This window comes from Zonotrichia leucophrys, unplaced genomic scaffold (assembly GCF_028769735.1).
Source record: "Zonotrichia leucophrys gambelii isolate GWCS_2022_RI unplaced genomic scaffold, RI_Zleu_2.0 Scaffold_196_90382, whole genome shotgun sequence".
NCBI lineage: Eukaryota > Metazoa > Chordata > Aves > Passeriformes > Passerellidae > Zonotrichia > Zonotrichia leucophrys.
Window position 1 is genome coordinate 34457 of NW_026992401.1, and position 13852 is coordinate 48308.

The 13852-nt window shown below is 53.6% G+C and overlaps 1 protein-coding gene across 1 annotated transcript in view; it reads right to left on the bottom strand.

Annotated features, from left to right (window-relative positions):
• The window catches only part of MYBPC2 (myosin binding protein C2), a gene marked incomplete at its 3' end in the record, with an annotated part of 48962 nt that overhangs the window by 23807 nt on the left and 11303 nt on the right, over nucleotides 1–13852 (bottom strand). The window contains exons 5-11 of the mRNA XM_064738136.1: nucleotides 12992–13140; nucleotides 11073–11190; nucleotides 9133–9181; nucleotides 7818–7877; nucleotides 5296–5495; nucleotides 2245–2377; nucleotides 797–921 (exon numbers count right to left, since the gene is read on the bottom strand). Coding sequence (XP_064594206.1) covers nucleotides 797–921; nucleotides 2245–2377; nucleotides 5296–5495; nucleotides 7818–7877; nucleotides 9133–9181; nucleotides 11073–11190; nucleotides 12992–13140 — 834 coding nt within the window. The remainder of the gene's footprint in view (nucleotides 1–796; nucleotides 922–2244; nucleotides 2378–5295; nucleotides 5496–7817; nucleotides 7878–9132; nucleotides 9182–11072; nucleotides 11191–12991; nucleotides 13141–13852) is intronic.

Here is a 13852-nt window from a genome sequence, read left to right on the forward strand (position 1 = left end):
ACGGACACACGGACAGGTGAGGGACGGACACACGGACAGGTGAGGGGACAGACACACGGACACCTTAGGGACAGACACACGGACAGGTGAGGGACAGACACACGGACAGGTGAGGGACGGACACACGGACAGGTGAGGGGACAGGTGAGGGGACACCACCTGCTGGTCCTCAGGGCCTTTCCCAATGGTCTCCGGTGCCCCCAGGTGCCCACTCAGGTACCCCCCAGGTGCCCCCAGGTGCCCCCAGGTGCCCCCAGGTGCCTCCGTGGGCACCTCCAAGACCCCCAAAACCCCTCCCAGATGCCCTCAGGTGCCCACAGGTGCCTCAAACCCCCTCCAGGTGCCCCCATGGGCACCTCCAAGACCTCCAAAACCCCACCCAGGTACCCCAGGTGCCCCCCAGGTACCCCAAGTACCCCCCAGGTGCCTCAGGTGCCCCCAAACAGCCCCCAAACCCCCACCCAGGTACCCCAGGTGCCCTCCAGGTACCCAGCTGTGCCCCCCAAACACCCCCCAAAACCCCACCCAGGTGCCCCAAGTGTCCCCCAGGTACCCCAGGTGTGCCCCCAGGTGCCCCTCAGGCACCTCAAACCCTTCCCAGGTACCTCCATGGGCACCTCCAAGACCTCCAAAACCCCACCCAGGTACCCCAGGTGTGCCCCCCAGGTACCCCCCAGGTACCCAGGTGCCCCCAAACACCCCCAAAACCCCACCCAGGTGCCTCCCAGGTGCCCCCAGGTGCCCCCCAGGTACCCAGGTGTGCCCCCCAGGTGCCCCCCAGGTGCCCCGTGCCCACCTTTGACGAAGACCTCGGTGAAGCTCTTCTCGTCGTTGACCCGGCACTCGTAGGCGGCGTCATCGGCCAGCGAGCACTTGTTGATGGTGAGGATGCGCTTGAGGCCCACGTTCTCAAACACGTACCTGGCAACGGGCACACCTGGGCACACCTGGGCACACACCTGGGGGCACCTGGGGGCACCTGAGACCCTCCCTGGTGCACCTGGGCGCACCTGGGGGCACCTGGGGCACTTGTTGATGGTCAGGATGCGCTTGAGGCCCACGTTCTCAAACACGTACCTGGCAACGGGCACACCTGGGCACACCTGGGCACACACCTGGGGGCACCTGGGGGCACCTGAGACCCTCCCTGGTGCACCTGGGCACACACCGGGGGGCACCTGGGGGCACCTGAGACCCTCCCTGGTACACCTGGGCACACCTGGGCACACCTGGGGGCACCTGAGAACCTCCCTGGTACACCTGGGGCACCTAGGGACACACCTGCGCACACCTGGGCACACCTGGGCACACCTGGGCACACCTGGGGGCACCTGGGGGTCTCTAGGGGCACACCTGGGGGCACCTGGACACACCTGTGCCATACCTGGGGCACCCCTGTGCCCACCTGGGGAGTTTCTGGGGACACCTGTGCAATACCTGGGCATACCTGTGCTCACCTGAGGGCACTCCTTTGCCCACCTGTGTCCACCTGGAAACACCTCTGCCACACCTGAGGGCACACCTGGGGGCACCTCTTCCCACCTGGGGGTTCCTGGGGACTCCTGGGCACACCTGGGCACACCTGGGGGTACCTGGACACACCTGGACACAATCCTGGGAGTGTCTGGGGACACCTGGGCACACCTGTGCCCACCTGGACATACCTGGGGGTACCTGGGCACACCTGGGGGTACCTGGGGACACCTGAGGGACACCTGTGTCTACCTGTGCCCACCTGGAGCACACTTGGGGCATACCTGGGCACACCTGGGGGTACCTGGGGACACCTGGGGCACACCTGTGCCCACCTGGACACACCTATGCCATACCTGGGGTACACCTGGACGCCCCTGAGGGACACCTGTGCCCACCTGGGGCACACCTGGGGGTACCTGGGGACACCTGAGAACACCTGTGTCTACCTGTGCCCACCTGGACACACCTGGGGACACCTGTACCCACCTGTGCCCACCTGGAGCACACTTGGGGCACACCTGGACACACCTGGGGGCTCACTGGGCACACCTGGGGCACACCTGTGCCCACCTGGAGGTTCCTGGGGACACCTGTGCAATACCTGGGCATACCTGTGCCATACCTGGACACACCTGGGGACACCTGAGGGACACCTGGGGCACACCTGGGGCACACCTGGGGCACACCTGTGCCCACCTGGACACACCTGGGCACACCTGGGGCACACCTGTGCCCACCTGTGCCCACCTGTGCCCAGCTGGCACTCACTTGTTGCTGGGCTTGATGAGCTGCCCGTTCTTGTACCACTTGAGGGGCAGGTCGGGGTTGCTGAGCTCCACCATCAGCCGGATCTTGTTGCCCTTGTCCACCTGGTAGGCGGGGTCCAGCTTCCGGATGAAGGCTGGGGGCGACAGGTGAGACCAGGTGACCCCAAAATTCCACCTGGGAACCCCAAAGAACCACCCGGGAACCCCAAAATTCCACCTGGAAACCCCAAAGAACCACCCAGGAACCCCCAAAAATCCAAAATCCCGAAGGTTCCTCAGGGTTCCAGCTACCGGATGAAGGCTGGGGGGGACAGGTGAGCTCAGGTGACCCCAAAAAACCATCCGGGAACCTCTAAAACCATCTGGGAACCTCAAAGAACCACCCAGGAACCCCTAAAAATCCAAAATCCCGAAGGTTCCTCAGGGGTCCAGCTTCCGGATGAAGGCTGGGGGGGACAGGTGAGACCAGGTGACCCCAAAAACTGCTCAGGTGACCCCAAAGAACCACCCGGGAACCCCAAAATTCCACCTGGAACCCCCAAAAAACCAACTAGAAATCCCAAAATTCCGCCTGAGAAGGCTCAAAAACCACGCGGGAACCCCAAAATTCCACCTGGGAACCCCAAAGAACCACCCAGGAACCCCAAAATTCCACCTGAAAACCGCAAAGAACCACCCAGGAACCTCCAAAAATCCAAAATCCACAAGGAAATCCCAAAGCTCATCTGGATGAAGGTTGGAGGTGGACAAGTGAGCTCAGGTGACCCCAAAAATCACCTGGGAACCTCAAAAACCATCTGGGAACCCCAAAATTCCGCCTGGAACCCCCAAGAACCACCTGGAAACCCCCAAGAACCACCCAGGAACCTCAAAAACCACCTGGGAACCTCAAAATTCCACCTGAGAACCTCAAAGAACCACCAGGAACCTCAAAAAACCCAAAATCACAAAGGTCCCTCAGGGGTCCAGCTTCCGGATGAAGGTTGGAGGTGGACAGGTGAGACCAGGTGACCCCAAAAACTGCTCAGGTGACCCCAAAGAACCACCCGGGAACCCCAAAGAACCACAGAGGAACCCCAAAATTCCACCTGGAACCCCCAAAAAACCAACTAGAAATCCCAAAATTCCACCTGGGAACCCCAAAGAACCACCCGGGAACCCCAAAATTCCACCTGGGAACCCCAAAGAACCACCTGAGAACCTCAAAGAACCACCCAGGAACCTCCAAAAATCCAAAATCCACAAGGAAATCCCAAAGCTCATCTGGATGAAGGTTGGAGGTGGACAAGTGAGCTCAGGTGACCCCAAAAATCACCTGGGAACCTCAAAAAAACACCGAGGGACCCCAAAGAACCACCTGGAAACCCCCAAGAACCACCCAGGAACCTCAAAAACCACCTGGGAACCCCAAAATTCCACCTGAGAACCTCAAAGAACCACCAGGAACCTCAAAAAACCCAAAATCACAAAGGTCCCTCAGGGGTCCAGCTTCCGGATGAAGGTTGGAGGTGGACAGGTGAGCTCAGGTGACCCCAAAAATCACCTGGGAACCCCGAAAAACCAACCAGGAACCCCAAAATTCCCCAAATCCTCGGAATTCTCCCCAAACTCCCACCTTTCCTCTTCTTGGACTCCACCCTGATCTTCTTGAGGCGCTTCAGCCTCCACCAAATCCCATCAAAATTCCCCCAAAATTTCTCCAATTTTCTCCGAAATTTCCATAAAATTTCCATAAATTTCCCCAAAATCCTCGGAATCCTCCCCAAACTCCCACCTTCGCTCTTCTTGGGCTCCACCTTGATCTTCTTGAGGTTCTCCCATCCTCCAAATCCCCCTTAGATCCCTCAAAAATCACCCAAAATTTCTCCAATTTTCTCTGAAATTTTCATAAATTTCCATAAAATTTCCATAAATTTCCATAAATTTCCCCAAAATCCCCAGAATCCTCCCCAAACTCCCACCTTCGCTCTTCTTGGGCTCCACCTCGATCTTCTTGAGGTTCTCCCATCCTCCAAATCCCCCCTAGATTCCTCCAAAATTCCTTGAAACTCACCCAATTTTCTCCAAAATTTCCATACATTTCCATAAATTTCCATAAATTTCCATAAATTTCCCAAAATCCCCCGAATTCTCCCCAAACTCCCACCTTCGCTCTTCTTGGGCTCCACCTTGATCTTCTTGAGGTTCTCCCATCCTCCAAATCCCCCCTAGATTCCTCCAAAATTCCTTGAAACTCACCCAATTTTCTCCAGAATTTCCATAAAATTTCCATAAAATTTCCATAAAATTTCCATAAATTTCCCAAAATCCCCCGAATTCTCCCCAAACCCCCACCTTCGCTCTTCTTGGGCTCCACCTTGATCTTCTTGAGGTTCTCCCATCCTCCAAATCCCCCTTAGATCCCTCAAAAATCACCCAAAATTTCTCCAATTTTCTCTGAAATTTTCATAAATTTCCATAAAATTTCCATAAATTTCCATAAATTTCCCCAAAATCCCCGGAATCCTCCCCAAACTCCCACCTTCGCTCTTCTTGGGCTCCACCTTGATCTTCTTGAGGCGTTTCAGCCTCCACCAAATCCCCCTTAGATCCCTCAAAAATCACCCAAAATTTCTCCAATTTTCTCCAAAATTTCCATAAAATTTCCATAAATTTCCATAAATTTCCCCAAAATCCCCAGAATCCTCCCCAAACTCCCACCTTCGCTCTTCTTGGGCTCCACCTTGATCTTCTTGAGGTTCTCCCATCCTCCAAATCCCCCTTAGATCCCTCAAAACCATCCAAAATTTCTCCAATTTTCTCCGAAATTTCCATAAAATTTCCATAAATTTCCATAAATTTCCCCAAAATCCCCGGAATCCTCCCCAAACCCCCACCTTCGCTCTTCTTGGGCTCCACCTCGATCTTATTGAGGTTCTCCCATCCTCCAAATCCCCCTTAGATCCCTCAAAACCATCCAAAATTTCTCCAATTTTCTCCGAAATTTCCATAAAATTTCCATAAATTTCCATAAATTTCCCCAAAATCCCCGGAATCCTCCCCAAACCCCCACCTTCGCTCTTCTTGGGCTCCACCTTGATCTTCTTGAGGCGCTTCAGCATGCCGCGCAGGTCGGTGATGCCGTACTGGAAGGCGATGCGCTCGTACTCGCTCTTCTTGGTGACGCCCTTGAGCAGCTCCCAGATCTCGGGCGGGATCGTGTCCTCCTCGTCGTCCTTCTTCTTCTTCTTCACCTCCTCGGCCTGCTCCTCCCTGAGGGCGGAGGTTCCATCGTCATCGTCATCTTCGTCATCATCTTTGTCTTTGTCCTCATCATGACCCCGGTTCTGTCCTCATCTTCATCCTCATCCCCATTCTCATTCTCATCCTCATCTTCACCCTGAACCTGATCTCCATCCCCATCCTCATCCCCATCCTTCTCATCTTCATCCTGATCCTCATCCCCGTCCTCCTCATCCTCATTCCATTCCTATGGGCATGGTCATGGTCATCGACATGGGCATGGTCATCATGGTCATCATGGCCATCATCATGGGCATGGGCATGGGCGTCATCATGGGCATGGTCATGATGGTCATCATGGTCATCATCATGGGCGTGGTCATCATGAGCATCATGGTCATCATCATGGGCATGGGCATGGGCATGGGCATGATGGTCACCATGGTCATCATCGAAATGAGCATGGGCATGGTGATCATGGGCATCATCATGGGCATGGGCATGGGCATGATGGTCATCATGGTCATCATCGGAATGAGCATGGGCATGGTCATCATGGCCATTGTCATGGTCATAATCATGGGCATGGGCATGGTCATCATGGGCATCATGGACATGGTCATCATGGGTATCATCATGGGCTTCGTCATGGTCATGGGCATGGTCATGGTCATGGTCATGGACATGGGCATGGTCATCATGGTCATGGTCATGATGGGCATGGTCATCATCATCATTGGCATGGTCATCATCGTGGGCATGGGCATGGTCATCATGGTCATCATGGTCATCATGGTCATCATGGTCATCATGGTCATCATGGTCATCATGGTCATCATGGCCATGGGCATGGTCATTGTCATCAGCAAGGGCATGGTCATCATGGCCATCATGGTCATCATGGGCATCATGGCCATCATGGGCATCATGGGCATCATGGGCATGGCCATGGTCAGCATCATTGTCATCGGCATTGTCAGCGTCATCAGCATTGGCATCATCCTCACCCTCATCATCTTTGTCCTTGTCCTCACCATCCTTGTCCCAAAGTTGTCCCCATCCCAGCCCCATTCCTGTCCTCATCTTCATCCTCATCCTCATCTTCATCCACATCCTGATCCTCATCTTCATCCTCATCCAAAAGTCATCCTCATCTTCATCTTCATCCTGATCCTCACATCCCATCCCATCCTCCTCATCTTCATCTTTGCTCTCGTCCTCATCATCTTCATCTCAAAGTCATCCTTGTGCCATCCTCATCCTCTTCTTCATCCTCATCCTCATCCTCATCTTCATCCCATCCCCATTTTCATCCCAAATCATCCTCATCCTCCTCATCTTCATCTTAGTCCCCATCATCATCTTCATCCCAAAGTCATCCTTGTCCCATCCCTGTCCTCATCCTCATCCTCCCTTCTTCCTCCTGCCCTTCCTCCTCCTCTTCCTCGTCCTCCTCTTCCTCCTCCTCCTCTTCCTCCTCCTCTTCCTCTTCCTCCTCCTCCTCATCCCCATTCTCATCCTCATCTTCATCCCATCCCCATCCTCCTCATCCTCATCATCTTCATCCCAAAGTCATTCTTGTCCCATCCCTGTCCTCATCCTCATCCTCATCCTCATCCTCCCGCCCTTCCTCCTCTCCATCCTCTTCCTCCTCTTCCTCCTCCTCCCGCCCTTCCTCCTCCTCCTCCTCCTCCTCCTCCTCATCCCCATCCTCATCCTCCTCATCTTCATCTTAGTCCTCATCATCTCTGTCCTCGTCCTCATCATCATCTTCATCCCAAAGTCATCCTTGTCCCATCCCTGTCCTCATCCTCATCATCCTCCCCTTCTTCCTCCTGCCCTTCCTCCTCCTCCTCCTCCCTCTGTCCTTCCTCCTCTTCTTCCTCCTCTTCCTCTTCCTCCTCCTTCTCCTCTTCCTCCTCCTCCTCCCTTTCCTCCTCTTCCTCCTCCTCCTCTTTATCCTCCTCTTCCTCATCCCCATTCTCATCCCAAACCATCCTCATCCTCCTCATCTTCATCTTAGTCCTCATCATCATCTTCATCCCAAAGTCATCCTTGTCCCATCCCTGTCCTCATCCTCATCATCCTCATCCTCCCTTCTTCCTCATGCTGCCCTTCTTCCTCCTCCCGCCCTTCCTCCTCCTCCTCCTCCTCCTCATCCCCATTCTCATCCCAAAGTCATCCTCATCCTCATCTTCATCCCATCCCCATCCTCCTCATCCTCATCATCTTCATCCCAAAGTCATCCTTCATCCTATCCCTGTCCTCATCCTCATCCTCATCCTCATCCTCATCCTCATCCTCATCCTCATCCTCCTGCCCCTGCCCTTCCTCCCCCTCCTCTTCCTCCACCTCTTTTTCAGCAGCCCGCTGAAGTCGAGCTCTCCGGCCGACTCGTCCTTGGCGTCATTCCTGGGGGGAAATCGGGGGGATTTGGGAATTTTGGGGATTTTTGGGATTTGGGCGGATTTTGGGGGTGCCCAGGGAGGGATTTTGGGGGGATTTGGGGGGGGTTTGGGGATTTTGGGGGGTTTGGGGGGATTTGGGGGATTTTTAATGGGATTTTTGGGGGGATTTGGGGGGATTTGAGTGAGATTTGAGGGGGGATTTGGGGGGATTTTTGGGCATTTGGGGGATTTTTGGGATTTTGGGGGTTCCCAGTGGGGGATTTGGGGGATTTTGGGGGATTTTTAGGGGATTTTGGGGGGATTTGGGGGAATTTTAATGGGATTTTTAGGGGGATTTTAGGGGTCCCCAGGGGGAGATTTTGGGGGATTTTTAAGGGGATTTTGGGGGAGATTTTAGGGAGATTTGAGGGGGATTTTGGGGGAGAATTTGGGGGAATTTGTGGGAATTTGTGGGGGATTTGGGAATTTTGGGGGATTTGGGTTGGAATTTGGGGATTTTGGGGGGGATTTGGGAATTTTGGGGGCATTTTGAGGGATTTTAGGGAGATTTGAGAGGGGGATTTTGGGGGGATTTGAAGGAATTTTGAGGGATTTTGGGGGAATTTTGAGGGATTTTGGGGGGATTTTGAGGGATTTTGGGGGGACCTTTTAGGGGAATTTGGGGGGGGGGTTGAGGATTTGGGGGAGATTTTGGGGTCCCCAGGTGGGATTTTTGAGCCCCCGGGTGGGTTTCTGGGATCCCAGGGCATTTTTGGGGTCCCAGGTGGGGATTTTGGGGTTCCAGGTGGGATTTTGGGGGTCCCGTGTGGGGTTTTGGGTTCTGGGAGGGGAATTTTGGGGGGGGGATTTTGGTCGGTCCCATGGGGGAAATTTTGGGGTCCCGGGAAGTTTTTAGGGTCCCCCCGTGTGATTTTTGATTTCCTGGGAAGATTTTGGGGTCCTGGGTGGGGGTTTGGGGGTCCCCGGGTGGTTTTTGGGGGGTCCTGGGGAGATTTTTGGGGGGTCCCAGGGTATTTTTGGGGGTTTCCAGGGGTTTTTTTGGGATCCTGGAGAAGATTTTGGGGGTTCCAGGGGGATTTTTGGGTTCCCAGGGGATTTTTGGGGGTCCCGGGGGGATTTTTGGGATCCTGGAGAAGATTTTGGGGGTTCCAGGGGATTTTTGGGTTCCCAGGGGATTTTGGGGGTTCCAGGGGGATTTTGGGGGTCCCAGGGGGTTTTTGGGGGTCCCGGGGGGATTTTTGGGGTCCCCCCTCACTCACGTTCTCTTGAAGGCCTGCAGGACGTTGTCCGAGCCCGAGGGGCGGCCGGCTGGGGGGAGAGAGACCCCAAAATGTCCCCAAATGTCCCCAAAAATGTCCCCAAAAATGTCCCCAAATGTCCCCAAATGTCCCCAATGTTCCCAAAAATGCCCCCAAATCCCCAAAATGTCCCCAATGCCTCCTTGAGGTCCCCAATGTCCTCAAATCCCTCAAATTTCCCCCAATGTCCCCAAATGTCCCCGATGTCCTCAAATCCCAGAATGTCCCCAAAAGTCCCCAATGTCCCAAAATGTCCCCAAATCCCAAAATGTCCCCAATGTCCCCAATGTCCCCAAATCCCAAAATGTCCCCAAATGTCCCCAATCCCCCTCAATGTCCCCAATGTCCCAAATGTTCCTAAATCCCCCAAATGTCCCCGGATGTCCCAAATGTCACCAAAAATGTCCCCAAAATGTCCCGAAATGTCCCCAGTGCCCCCCAATGCCAAATGTCCCCAAATGTCCCCAATGTCCCCCAATGTCCCCAAATGTCCCCAAATCCCTCAAATGTCCCCAATGTCCCAAATGTTCCTACATCCCCCAAAAATGTCCCCAAAATGTCCCCAATGTTCCCAAAAATGTCCCCAAATGTCCTGAAATGTCCCCAAATGTCCCAAAATCCCCAAATGTCCCCAATGTTCCCAATGTTCCCAGTGTTGTTTTTGAGGGTAATTTTTGGGGGTATTTTGTATTTTTGGGGTTAATTTTGGGGCATTTTTGGCGGTTTTGGGGCATTTTTGGGGTTAATTTTTGTGTTAATTTTGGGGTTAATTTTAGGGTTTTTTTGGGAGATATTTTGGGTTGGTTTTGGGGATTTTAGGGAGTATTTTGGGATTAATTTTGGGGTGATTTTGGGGTATTTTGGGGTGATTTTGGAGTGATTTGGTGGTAATTTTGGAGTTAATTTTGGGGTTAATTTTGGGGTTAATTTGGGGGTTTTTGGGGGTAATTTTGGGGTGGTTTTGAGGATTTCTAGAGAATATTTTTGGGGTTTATTTGGGGGTGATTTCGGGGTTAATTTTGGGGTTTTTTGGGGTTAATTTTGGGGTAATTTTGAGGATATTTTTGGGGTGTTTTGGGGTTTTTTGGGGTTAATTTTGGGGTGGTTTTAGTGCATTTTTGGGTTAATTTTGGGGTATTTTTGGGGGTGTTTTGGGGTGATTTTGAGGATATTTTTGGGGAGATTTTGGGTTAATTTGGGGGTGATTTTTGGGGTGTTTTGGAGGTGATTTGAGGGTATTTTGGGGCAGGTTTTAGGTGATTTTGGGGGTGCTCACCCTCCACGTCGATGTTGTTTTGAGGTTAATTTTGGGGGGATTTTGGGGGGATTTTGGGGTATTTTTAGGGTTAAATTTGGGGGTTATTTTGGGGTAATATTGAGGATACTTTTGAGTTCATTTGGGGGATATTTTGGGGTATTTTTGGGGTGATTTTAGGAGATTTGGGGCATTTTTGGGGGTGATTTTGAGGATATTTTTGGGTTAATTTTGGGGTGATTTTTGGGGTTTTTTGGGAGTGATTTGAGGGTATTTTGGGGCAGGTTTTGGGGTGATTTTGGGGTGATTTTTGGGGTATTTTGGGGTGATTTTGGGGTGATTTTGGGGATATTTTTGGTGTATTTTTGGGGTGATTTTGGGGTAATTTTGGAGCGATGTTTTGGGGTATTTTGGGGTGATTTTGGGGATATTTTTGGGGTATTTTTGGGGTGATTTTGGGGTGATTTTGGGGGATTTTTTGGGGTGATTTTGGGGTGATTTTGGGGATATTTTTGGGGTATTTTTGGGGTGTTTTGGGGTGATTTTGGGGATATTTTTGGGGTATTTTTGGGGTGTTTTGGGGTGATTTTGGGGATATTTTTGGGGTATTTTTGGGGTGATTTTGGGGTGATTTTGGGGGGCTCACCCTCCACGTCGATGTTGAAGGAGCAGCTGTCCTTCTTGTCCTTGGCCGTGACCTCGCAGCGATAATCGCCCCTGTCCCCGGGAACCACCTTGGAGATGGCCAGCTCGAAGGTGTACACCTGGATGGACAGACGGACAGACACATGGACAGGTGAGACAGGGCCAGCTCGAAGGTGTACACCTGGACAGACGGACAGACAGACAGGTGAGACAGACGGACAGACAGGTGAGACAGGGCCAGCTCGAAGGTGTACACCTGGACAGACGGACAGATGGACAGGTGAGACAGGGCCAGCTCGAAGGTGTACACCTGGATGGACGGACAGACGGACAGACGGACAGGTGAGACAGATGGACAGGCAGGTGAGACAGGGCCAGCTCGAAGGTGTACACCTGGACAGACGGACAGACAGGTGAGACAGACGGACAGGTGAGACAGGGCCAGCTCGAAGGTGTACACCTGGACAGACAGACGGACAGATGGACAGGTGAGACAGATGGACAGCTCGAAGGTGTACACCTGGACGGACAGACGGACAGGTGAGACAGACAGACAGGTGAGACATCCCTGGGGATGGCCAGCTCGAAGGTGTACACCTGGACAGACGGACAGACGGACAGGTGAGACAGACAGACAGACAGACAGGTGAGACAGACAGACAGACAGGCAGGTGAGACAGGGCCAGCTCGAAGGTGTACACCTGGACGGACAGACACACGGACAGGTGAGGCATCCCTGGGGGCCACCTTGGAGAGGGCCAGCTCGAAGGTGTACACCTGGACAGATGGACAGACGGACAGACAGACAGGTGAGACAGACGGACAGGTGAGACATCCCTGGGATGGCCAGCTCGAAGGTGTACACCTGGACAGACAGACGGACAGATGGACAGGTGAGACAGACAGGTGAGACAAGAGCCAGCTCGAAGGTGTACACCTGGACGGACAGACAGATGGACAGGTGAGACAGACAGGTGAGACAGGGCCAGCTCGAAGGTGTACACCTGGACGGAGAGACGGACACACGGACAGACAGACGGACAGACAGACAGGTCAGACATCCCTGGCCAGCTCGAAGGTGTACACCTGGACGGACGGACGGACAGGTGAGACAGACGGACAGGAGAGCACTGGGGACAGAGAACAGCTCAGAAGTCCCTCCCAGTTTGTCCCAGTTCCCTCCCAGTCCCTCCCAGTTTGTTCCAATCTCCTCTCAGTTCCCTCCCAGTTCCCTCCCAGTCCTTCCCAGTCCCTCCCAGTATATCCCAGTATAACCCAATTCCCTCCCAGTTCATTCCAGTCCATTCCAGTATATCCCAGTATAACCCAATTCCCTCCCAGTCCCTCCCAGTTTGTCCCAGTTTACCCCAGTTTATCCCACCTTGCTCTCTTTCTCGCATCTCTCCCTGAACTGGAACCTGTTCCCGCTCTTGGCTCCCAGTTCCCTCCCAGTACATTCCAGTACATCCCAGTTTGCCCCAGTCCATCCCAGTATAACCCAATTCCCTCCCAGTCCATTCCAGTCCATTCCAGTCTGTCCCAGTATATCCCAGTATAACCCAGTCCCTCCCAGTCCCTCCCAGTCCCTCCCAGTCCCTCCCAGTCCCTCCCAGTCCCTCCCAGTCCCTCCCAGTTCCCCCAGCCCATCCCAGTCCATCCCAGTCCATCCCAGTATATCCCAGTTTATCCCAGTCCATCCCAGTATATCCCAGTATAACCCAATTCCCTCCCAGTCCCTCCCAGTCCCTCCCAGTCCCTCCCAGTCCATCCCAGTCCATCCCAGTTTATCCCAGTTTGTCCCAGTATAACCCAAACCCCTCCCAGTCCATTCCCAGTCCCTCCCAGTCCCTCCCAGTCCATCCCAGTATAACCCAGTCCCTCCCAGTCCCTCCCAGTCCCTCCCAGTCCCTCCCAGTTTACCTTTGTCTCTTTCTCGCAGCTCTCCCTGAACTGGAATCGGTTCCCGCTCTTTGCCCCCAGCTCGAGCCATTTCCCCTTGAACCATTTGATGCTGGGCTTGGCCGCCAGCTGGGCGCCGTCCACGCGCGCCACGGCCACCACGTCCTGCCCTGGGGGCCCCCAAAAATCACCCGGGAACCCCAAAAAAATTAAAAAAAAAAAATCCCAAAAATCGCGAGAACAAACAAAAAAAAAACCCAAAAAAATCCCCCTAAAATAACCCCGAAAAAACCCCTCAAAATCTTCCCCAAATCCTCCCCCAAAATCCCCCCAGACCCTTCCAAACCCCCCAAATTCCCCCCAAAACCCTCCCAACCCCCTCTCGGGACCCCCAAAATCCCCCCAAAATCCCCCCTGGACCCCCCAAATCCCCTCCAAAAATCCCCCCAAAGCCCCTCAAGACCTCCCAAATTCCCTCAAATCCCCCCCAAAAACCTCAAAATGCCCCCAAATCCCCCAAGACCCCCCAAACCCCCTAAAAATCCCCCTCAGGACCCCCCAAATCCCCTCAGGACCCCCCAAAACCTCCCAAAATCCCTTTAACCTCCCCCAAATTCCCCCCAAACCCGCCGCAATCCCCCCCAAAATCCCCCCAAATCCCTCAAAATCCCCCAAAATTCCCCAAATCCCCTTCAGGACCCCCCAAATCAGCCAAGGACCCCCAAATCCCCAGAATCCCCCAAATCCCCCAAAACCCTCAAAATCCCCCAGGACCCCCAAATCCCCTCAGGACCCCCAAATCCTCCCCAAATCACCCAAAATCCCCCAAAATCCCCAAATCCTCTTCAGGACCCCCAAATCCTCCCCAAATCAGCCAAGGAC